The 10,820-nt window shown below is 35.1% G+C and overlaps 1 protein-coding gene across 1 annotated transcript; it reads left to right on the forward strand.

Annotated features, from left to right (window-relative positions):
* The first annotated feature begins 1,117 nt into the window (after positions 1-1,117).
* On the forward strand, positions 1,118-7,354 carry LOC21399279 (ABC transporter C family member 3). The gene is made up of 10 exons (XM_024174129.1): positions 1,118-3,802; positions 3,914-4,000; positions 4,125-4,754; positions 4,873-5,037; positions 5,219-5,513; positions 5,629-5,843; positions 5,952-6,257; positions 6,385-6,448; positions 6,544-6,783; positions 6,879-7,354. The coding sequence occupies exons 1-10, from the start codon at positions 1,409-1,411 to the stop codon at positions 6,983-6,985; spliced, it is 4,503 nt and encodes a 1,500-aa protein (XP_024029897.1). The 5' UTR covers positions 1,118-1,408; the 3' UTR covers positions 6,986-7,354.
* The last annotated feature ends 3,466 nt before the right edge of the window (positions 7,355-10,820 follow it).

Consider the following 10,820-nt stretch of genomic DNA (forward strand, 5'->3'; position numbering starts at 1 on the left):
TGCAGAGCAAACAACCCTAATAAGATTCTTATCATAATTTTAATTATAATTCATGATTTATTATAATATTTTTTTTATAAAAAATATATATAAATTAAAAATAATTATGAATGTGTAAATCAAAACTAAACATCTCACAAAATTAATTGATAAAATTTTAGAGAGCGTCTTTAAACTGTTCTGTGACACATAGGAAAACACTTTACAGATTACCACGTGTCAATTAACAGAATTTTAAAAACTCAAAAAAGTAGCAGAAAATTGAAGCAAAAACAAAAAAAAAAAAAAACACAAAACACAAAAGAAAACAAAAAAGCTATGTTAGTCTTGTAAGCTACGAAGACCGTAAAACTTTCTTTTTGAACTATTTAATTCTAGTAAATTACTCACTAAATTATTGTGTTTAATAGTTTTGGTAATGAACATAAGAATTTTTTGAAATGTAACGTAAATAAATACAACCCCATAGCATAATAACTAAAATCATTGTCATATTTTAATGTAAGGATCAAAATTATCCAAAAAAAAAATTTAGAAATATTTTTTTCTTAAAAATTATTATTATTTTTTTGAAATTTGGGTACAATTTCACTTTTATTAGTTATCAACAACACTTTGGCATCGTTCACTTCACCGATTTGAGTTTTCAATTCGAGTTGAGATGTGACGTTTTCTAAGAACTTTTTATTGTAACAGTAAAAATTAAATGTGACATTTTTTAAAAACTTTTAACTGTAAAAACTTAAAACTAAAAATTTAAATCGGTAAAATAAACGAGGCATTTGAAAAAATTTTATGTTTAACTATTACTTATTTTCAACTCTATTATTTATATTACTATATAAAATTTTAATATAACTATAGAAAAAATTCACTAGTTATAAAAAAATAACTTACAGATTATTTATAGTATAAGATATATTTATAACAGTGACATAAATAAAATAATATTACTTAATATTTTTTATTTTTTGTCTTTTATAAATGAATTTGATAAAAAATTTCAAAAAAAAAAGATCAAAAGGAAAAAAAAAAAAAAAAAGAAAGAAGAAAAATCAGATTCCATATAAATATTCGCCAAAAAGTAGAGTCCACTTGATCCTTTCTCCATAGCACAGTGTCTCTCTCACTCGGCTTCCCCTGTTTCCTGGAAAAATCGCCTTTGCAATCTGCTTTAGGATTCTCCGTCTCATGAATCTTGCGCATCACGTTATCTGCCTCCAAAGGAATTCCACCTTTGACTCTTTCCGTTGACTAAAACTCTCCAACATTAATACATACTTTTTACATATATATACATACACACACACACATAAAAATCTTCATTGTTCACTTGCATGTTGACAGAACAAAAAAAAAAAAAAACCACTTCACTCTAAGAAGTTGCTCAACAGAAGCTCCACAGAAAATGGAATTCTTAGCTTCACCGAAACAGGTTATGTCAACCTTCTTGTCATCAAACTTTTTTTCATACCCAAGTACTAATTTCCTTCTAAAACCAGTTTTCCTTCGTGGGGTTTCTGGTTCTTTGCATTTTATGTTGTTATTTGTGTTGTTTATCTCGTGGGTGTGTCATAAATTGAAGGGAAGTAATACGGAGGGTCCAAAAGAGAGGTCAAAAAACACGAAAAGTCTGTATCATAAACAGACTTTGTTTCTTTGCTTTGGTCTTTCTCTGTTTAACCTGGTTTTGTGTTTGTTGAGTTGCTTTTTTTGGTATAGAAATGATTGGTCTGAAGAAAATGTAGTGACCGTTTTGGATTTAGCCATTAGAACACTTGCTTGGGGTGTAATTTCTGTCCATTTGCACGCCCAATTTTCCAATTTTGGTCAATCAAAATACCCGTATTTGTTGAGACTTTGGTGGGGTTTCTACTTCTTTGTTTCTTGTTATTGCCTCGTTATTGACATTGTTCTGCACAAGAAACATGTTTCCTTACCAGTTCAGTCCTTGGTTTTGGATGTCGTATCCGTTATTTCGGGTTTGTTTTTCGTATTTGTCGGGTTTTTCGGGAAGGTGGAAGATCAAGAAACTCTTCTTGAAGAACCCCTTTTGAATGGTAATAGTGGTGTAGGTAGTGATGTAGTGTCAAACAAGCCCAAGGGGGAAGAAACTTTAACCCCCTATTCGAATGCTGGAATTTTCAGCATTCTTAGTTTCTCTTGGATTGGTCCTCTAATTGCCCTTGGCAATAAGAAGACTTTAGACCTTGAGGATGTTCCCCAACTTGATGTTGGAGATAGTGTGGTTGGAATCTTTTCGACTTTAAAGAGTAAAATCGATTCTGATTGCGGAGACGTTAGCAGAGTTACCACGCTTAAGTTGGTGAAAGCACTTTTCTTGTCTGTTTGGAAAGACTTTCTCTTGGCAGGCTTGCTTACACTTCTATACACCATAGCATGCTATGTTGGTCCTTATCTTATTGACACTTTAGTTCAATACCTTAACGGGCGTCGTGAGTTCAAAAACGAGGGCTATATGCTGGTTTCTACATTTTGCTTGGCGAAGATTGTGGAGTGCCTCTCGCTGAGGCAATTGTTTTTCAAGACACAACAGATTGGAATTAGGGTCCGCTCAGCGCTTGTCGCGCTAATTTACAACAAGGGCTTGACGCTTTCGTGCCAGTCCAAGCAGGGGCATACCAGTGGGGAGATTATCAATTTCATGACTGTTGATGCTGAAAGAGTTGGAGAATGCATTTGGTATATGCACGATCCATGGTTGGTAATTGTTCAAGTCGCTTTAGCACTGTTGATTCTGTACAAGAATCTTGGTCTCGCTGCAATCTCGACATTTGTGGTGACTGTGTTAGTTATGTTGGTGAATATTCCTCTGGGGAAGTTGCAAGAGAAGTTTCAAGACAAGTTGATGGCGTCAAAAGATGTTAGGATGAAGGCGATGTCTGAGATATTAAGGAACATGAGGATTCTCAAGTTACAAGGTTGGGAGATGAAGTTCCTGTCCAAGATCACTGAGCTCAGGAAAATCGAGGAAGGGTCATTGAGAACATATCTTTACACTTGGGCTATGACCGTATTTGTCTTCTGGGGTGCTCCTACATTTGTGTCTGTTGTCACTTTTGGTACTTGTATGCTTCTCGGGATTCCACTTGACTCTGGGAAGATCTTATCTTCGCTTGCAACATTCAGGATTCTTCAGCAGCCTATCTACAGTCTGCCAGACACAATTGGGATGGTAGTACAGACGAAGGTTTCCTTAGACCGAATATCATCTTTCCTTCGTCTTGATGACTTGCAGCCCGATATTATCGAGAAGCTTCCAAGAGGTAGTTCAGATATAGCTATTGAGATAGTTAATGGTAATTTCTCTTGGGATGTATCTTCCCAAAATCCAACACTGAATGATATTAGTTTCAAAGTGTCCCACGGTATGAGAGTTGCTGTTTGTGGTACCGTTGGCTCAGGCAAGTCAAGCTTGCTTTCAAGTATCCTAGGAGAGATTCCAAAGATTTCCGGGACCATTAAGTTGTGTGGAACGAAGGCCTATGTTGCGCAGTCACCATGGATTCAGAGTGGCAAGATAGAGGAGAACATATTGTTTGGTGAGGAGATGGACAGAGAAAGGTATGAGAGGGTTCTAGAAGCTTGTTCACTGAAGAAGGACCTGGAGATCCTCCCATTTGGTGATCAGACAGTCATCGGGGAAAGAGGAATCAATTTGAGTGGTGGACAAAAGCAGAGAATACAAATTGCACGCGCCTTGTACCAAGATGCTGATATCTATCTGTTTGATGATCCTTTTAGTGCTGTGGATGCTCACACAGGATCTCACCTCTTTAAGGTAAACCAAATTTCTTGTCCTTAAACATTCAAGCATTTGAAGGTATTAGTGCAGGTATTATTTGAGATAACTCAATGTACTTACCAATAGTGTATTTTCTTTTAATAACAGGAATGCTTATTGGGCCTATTGAGTTCAAAAACCGTGATTTATGTCACTCATCAAGTTGAATTCTTACCCACTGCTGATTTGATACTGGTAAGAAAGTCATAGGTCTTTCTGTCTTGTCTTCATATAAACTCCATTTTTCTATGTTTTTGTTTTTATTATATATATATATATATTTTTGATTATTTAAGATAATATCATCATCAACTATTAGGTCATGAAAGATGGAAGGATTACCCAAGCTGGAAAGTACGATGAAATTTTGAATTTTGGGACTGATTTTATGGAACTTGTTGGCGCCCACAAGGAAGCATTGTCCACACTTAATTCTGTAGATTCTGGCTCAGCTGAAAAGACGTGTATTGATGAGAACAATGAAAAGTCGGCGAGTACAAGTGGGGTTTTGAAGAAAGAAGAAAGTAAAACCGAGGGTGCAGCAGGACAAAAAGGACAGCTTGTTCAAGAAGAAGAAAGAGAGAAGGGTAGAGTCGGCTTTAGGGTGTATTGGAAATACATCACAACAGCATATGGAGGAGCTCTTGTACCTCTTATAGTGCTTGCGCAGATTTTATTTCAGGTTTTCCAAATTGGGAGCAACTATTGGATGGCCTGGGCAAGTCCTGTTTCGGAGGGTGAAGCGCCTGCTGTCAGTGGCACTACACTTATACTTGTATATGTTGCTTTGGCCATTGGGAGTTCATTTTGTGTCCTCTTGAGGGCTATGCTTCTCGTAACAGCTGGATATAACACAGCTACTTTACTCTTCAATAAAATGCATCAATGCATTTTCCGCGCTCCAATGTCGTTCTTTGATGCCACCCCAAGTGGAAGAATCCTAAATAGGGTAAATGAAAAAATTTCCGTAGCATAGTTCTTAATTGGATGTATATGTTTCATTAATCAGGATAACTATATTCTATGCAATAATTTCATTTTATATACCTTTCTTCATTTTCTTGCAGGCTTCTACTGACCAAAGTTCGGTGGATCAGACCATTTTCAGTCAAGTTGCTGCCGTTGCATTCTCGTTGATCCAACTTATCGGAATTATTGCAGTGATGTCCCAAGTTGCTTGGCAAGTCTTTATTGTATTCATTCCTGTCATTGCAACCTCTATATGGTATCAGGTATTGCTTTTGACCTTGTTTAAGTGCTACATTGAAACTATCTATTGAAGGTTCTTTGGACTTAATTCTGAAGAGTTTTTGGACGGAAAGTGGGAAGAATGGTTTATTAGTTATGCTAAAGCGAATGTACTATGAGCTTGTGAATGTGACTGGAAGGTCCTTACCGTTTATAATTGTGCAGCAATACTACATACCTTCAGCACGAGAACTATCACGGTTAGTTGGCGTCTGCAAAGCTCCAGTCATACAACATTTTGCAGAGACAATTTCAGGAGCAACAACCATAAGGAGCTTTGATCACGCGTCGAGATTCCAGGACACAAACTTGAAATTGGCAGATGGATATTCCCGGCCTAAGTTCAGCATTGCAGGTGCAATGGAATGGCTATGCTTTCGCTTGGATGTGTTGTCTGTTATTACATTCATCATTTCTTTGGTTTTCTTGATCACTCTTCCGGAGGGAGTGATTGATCCAGGCAAGTTGTTCCCATTCAAAAAATTTATAGTTTTATTCTTGCAAAAAAAAAAAAAAAAAAAAAAGGCAAAGGATACTAAATCAATTTTTCTATTTTTTTCCCCTTTTAACTATAGGCATTGCGGGATTAGCCGTCACATATGGACTTAATCTGAATATGCTACAAGCTTGGTTTGTTTGGAATCTTTGCAATATGGAGAACAAAATAATATCAGTGGAAAGAATTCTCCAATACACCACTATCCCAAGCGAACCTCCTCTTGTAATAGAATCAAATCGGCCCGATCATTCTTGGCCATCACATGGAGAAGTCGCCATTCGTGATCTTCAGGTAGTTGCTAGTTTCTAATTGATATTCCACTTGCCTGACACCAAAAGATATTTTTATATCTTATACAGAGCTCTTCTTGTGTATGATGGATAAATAATATATTTTTAGGTTCGATATGCCCCACACTTGCCACTTGTGTTGCGAGGTCTCACGTGCACTTTTCCGGGAGGAATGAAGACCGGCATTGTAGGGAGAACAGGCAGTGGTAAATCAACTCTCATTCAAACACTTTTCCGGATTGTCGACCCTGCCACCGGTCAGATTGTGATAGATGGCATCGACATATCTTCAATTGGGCTGCACGATTTGAGATCAAGGTTGAGCATTATCCCTCAGGATCCGACCATGTTTGAAGGGACTGTGAGAAGCAACTTGGATCCGCTCGAAGAATACACAGACGAACAAATATGGGAGGTGGGTTTTTTTTTTTTTTTTTTCTTTTCTTTTTTCCCTTCCAACTAATCTTCTATGTTATTTATTTATTTATGGTAAGAAGTAATCTTCTATGGTTGATTCTTAATATCTCTCTTACATGGTTTAGGCTTTGGATAAGTGCCAACTTGGAGATGAAGTTAAGAAGAAAGAAGGAAAGCTAGATTCTGCAGGTTTGTTTAGATGGCTATTCAGATGGAGATATAAGCTCATTTTCTAACCTACATATAAATTAATTGTTTCCTTTATGTTAATGCGGATTTTACAGTTACTGAGAATGGAGAGAATTGGAGTATGGGTCAGAGGCAACTTGTCTGCCTTGGCAGGGGGCTACTCAAGAAAAGCAAGGTTCTGGTGCTTGATGAAGCCACAGCATCGGTCGACACAGCTACCGACAATCTAATTCAGCAAACACTTCGACAACACTTTTCTGATTGCACGGTTATCACCATTGCTCATCGCATAACTTCCGTTCTTGACAGTGACATGGTTTTGCTTCTTAGTCACGGTTAGTACTCAACGGCCATATAACTTTATTCCACTTCTTAAGTTACCATTTTATTTTATAGTGTTCTGATCACTGTCTCTCGATTTTTCATGCAGGGCTTATTGAGGAATATGATTCTCCGACAAGATTGCTTGAGAACAAATCATCGTCTTTTGCACAGCTCGTGGCAGAGTACACCGTCAGATCAAATACAGATTTTTGAAAAATTTTCTAAAATAAGAACTGGTCTGTTGAGATAGTACCCTTGACGATGATGAAAATGAATAGTGTTGTGTTTTTGGTGTTGGATTAACAAACTCTGCAAGAGACAAGCGAAAATGCATTTCTATTTCAAAGCTTTATCAATGAATATTGTTTTTGTATAAACAATGTTACAGGGAATATCACATTTGGTAAGAATTTACCTTGTTTATCTGTTTGCAGTATTTGCTGGGTGATAGCTGTGACATCTTTTTAACATCTGCAGATGTAGAACCCTCTTGTTTTTGCTTTCTCATTTCCCAACTTGATTGAGGGGAAGGGGCAAAAACATGGGAAGAATAAAAGCAAAAGGTTAGCACATATCACAATATATGCAAATTAGTTTTTGGTTGCAATTGAGAGATAATTTGACTCAACAATATATACCTGTTATCTCCGTCACAACAAAAATCAGAAATTTGTCCAACTTGTAATTAGGTATAAGTTTAAGTTATAAATATTGAATATCCAAAATATAAAAGTAAAAATTGAGTACGGTACCCGTTAGAAACAAAGTACAATGGATCTTATTAAAAGGGAGAATAGCATTTTGAAAGGGATATATAAATATATATGGATGAGTTTTTAGTGACTACTTTCAATAGGTGATTAGTATCAATTATAGAAATTTAATGACGTGGCGTGTTAAAAATTTAGTATCATTAATTATTATTATTTTTCATTTTTTGAAAGTGTGGAAGATTCGAGAGTTAAAAAAAGTGAAAGAGCTGGGAAGCAAACCCTCTGAAAATGAATCCAACATATGTCTTCACAATGAGCAATTTTTAGGCCCCGTTCACTTCGCTGATTCGAGTTTAGAATTCGAGTTGAGATGTAATTTTATGTGAGAGTTTTTTACTGTAGTAAAAAAGTTAGATGTGATTCGAGTTTTATTTTTACCCTCTGAATTTTGGTCTTTTGATCATTTTACTACTTAACTTTAAAAATTGATCCGGGCACTCTTTAAATTTTGAAACGTTAGTCTCTTTGCCCCTTTTGTTTATTTGACTAATGAATTTGATGACATGACAATAATTTGAGAGATAATTTAATGAATAATTTGTATAAATGTCCCATGAAGTATATATCATATTTCAAAATGTCCATTGATCTATCAAAACACATCAAATTAAAATGTCCATAATCTATGGAAAACATAATAAAATAACAATTTTATTGACGTGGCATGTAATTAAAAATTAATTAGATATTAAATTCTAATTAAATCATTGAAAGTGATCATGGGACATTTTAAAATGTGATACATACTTCCCGAGCATTTACATAAAATATTTATTAAATTACCCCTCTAATAATTGCCACGTCATCAGTATGGGGGAACAATTTGTGCTTCTAAAGACGCTAAGAGAGAACAATTCGTTTTTCTTTTACTCGTCATTTTTTGAAGTTCATGTCGTTCTCTCATTTTTAATGTTCATTTGAGGTAGGGACAGATGCTTCTCAAAGCGCTATTCTACTGCAAATACAATGTCCCCGACAATTGATGAATTCCATGTGCATGGCTTTTACATCAGTTTGTCATATATATGTATATATATATATATATATATATATATATAACAACGGTCCTTCCCCAATATGGAGTTCGGAAACCAAAGGAAATCGTTGTATATACATATAAGTTAATTTCATGTTCCCCAAATACCAAGTTACACTTTTTTTTTTCCGTCTCTTTTGAGGGTATTTGGAATCTTCTCATAATTTAACAAGGATTTAATCATGGAAAATTGTAATGTAAAGGATTTTTTTCCTTTTGCCAATGATTTTTCACAGATGTTTGTTCAATTGAATATATGCTTTGTCTCCTAGCAATTCCACTTATTATTTTTTTCTTCCTCTGATTGAAAAAGATGGAAGTTCTCATCTTTGGTTTTTAAATAATTCATTGATATCTTAGATAAATTGGTTATCACGGTCGTATATCCTAATTTTCTTCCTATGTGCATCCTTTTCATGATTTGGTATCTTCTTTTATCAAAATAATAAATTGCTTGACTAGGAACAGTACGCCCATTTTCCTCTGTGCATTAATGAAAGTTTTGTATGACAAACTTTAGGAGTGAACACTCAAATTACCAATAAATTGAGAAGGAACAACTCTTTTGAAAAAGTCTTTTGATAGCGGTGGAAACCATTGAGAGGCCAAATTTTATTGTTTTCCATACACTATTAATCTGCCATAATAAGTCCTCTTAATCTACTTGTGGGTGACATTTCCATGCCCATCGTTCTTTAAACAAGGGACCTACAAAGACAACACATCTTCTAACTGATCAACTCATTACTTTTCATCGGAATCATATGGACCAAATTAATCAATAATGACTTAAGAAGGACCTACAAAGACAATGACTTCTAACCGATTGATTGATTACTTTTTATCGAAAATCATATGGACCAAATTAATAGTAGCGACTTAAGAAGGTGCCAAGGAAAGTGCAATTCATTATACAACCATCATAAAAAGTCTTGCGGTAAGATGACCACTGATGCTACAATATTTAAGAGTGACCAGAGAAGATAAGGTAAACTAAACTTACAATTAGCTCTGGAAAATGATATTACTTTGACTGAAAAGACTTCCAACATTTTTTTCCCTCACCACGTGATTCCTAAAAAGGGCAATTAGAGGTTTATACAATTGCTTCACTAATACATATTTATCCGTATAATTATTTAGGAAATTTCTATATTTTTTATTTCTCTTGAGAACACTTCTTGTTGCTCTCTTTTACACGGCACACCAGTAGACAAGTCACAAAAGATGATGCTTCAAAGTCTGTAACATCCGTGGTCATTTTCTATACTCCTAATCAACTTGGTTGTTGTCGGTTTTAAAAACCACATGGCGATATTGTGACGACCCTCCTATGAGGCCGCCACCGTAACTTAGTTTTTAACTTGTACTTACTGGCATTTCTTAAAATTTGCGGAACATTTTTTTTTTAAACATAAGAATGAATACTTTCATAATTCATAACAATAATTTCAAAAGAATAAATCACTGAATTTCTTAAAGCTTTTCTTAATTTCAATTAAGATAAAACCTTCTAGAAATATTTTTCAAATGGAGCTGTGTTTGAACTCTTGTTTCAAATACTCTTTAAAAGCCTTTCTAAAACTAGCCAATTCAATTGGGCCATTTAATTTGACTTTAAAACGGATTTCGTGAGAAATCTTAAATTCAAGTACATCTTAAAGTCCTTTTAAAATCAATCATTTAAATCGTAATGTTTAAAATTCGTTTATTTGTTGCATGCACTGTTGTAACGTTCTAAAACTTAAATACTCAAAACTAGGGTTGTTAGCTACAACCTTGGTTTTCTTAACATACATATGTACATATACTTTTTAAACATACATACTTGAAACCTTTGAATCATATAAACATATACATGACTTTTCTTAAACTTACTGCGGAAGATAACTGCGTGAGCGGTATCCATTTCCATCTCCACCATTCGTCCACCGCTCGCCATTGCCCTTCAAGAATTGCTTATAGGTTTCTTACCTACAGCATGAACATATCTGATTGAGCTTTCGCTCAGCAAGTAAGAACTATATCTCACAAAATAACTGTAAGTACACATGAATAAATATGCATGAGCTGATTATGCTTAATTATGACGTCTTATCATAGTCTTATTATCTTATCTTATCTTTCTTACTGATGGGCCCGAGTGCTCGCGTACCACTTGCGCGCAATCATCGGAACGTGAGGGTTTGCAAGGTCCCCCACGACACCGTGATTATAACTTGAATGCCTCCCTTGAGTC

Source organism: Morus notabilis, unplaced genomic scaffold (assembly GCF_000414095.1).
Source record: "Morus notabilis unplaced genomic scaffold, ASM41409v2 Scaffold623, whole genome shotgun sequence".
NCBI classification, from domain to species: Eukaryota; Viridiplantae; Streptophyta; class Magnoliopsida; order Rosales; family Moraceae; genus Morus; species Morus notabilis.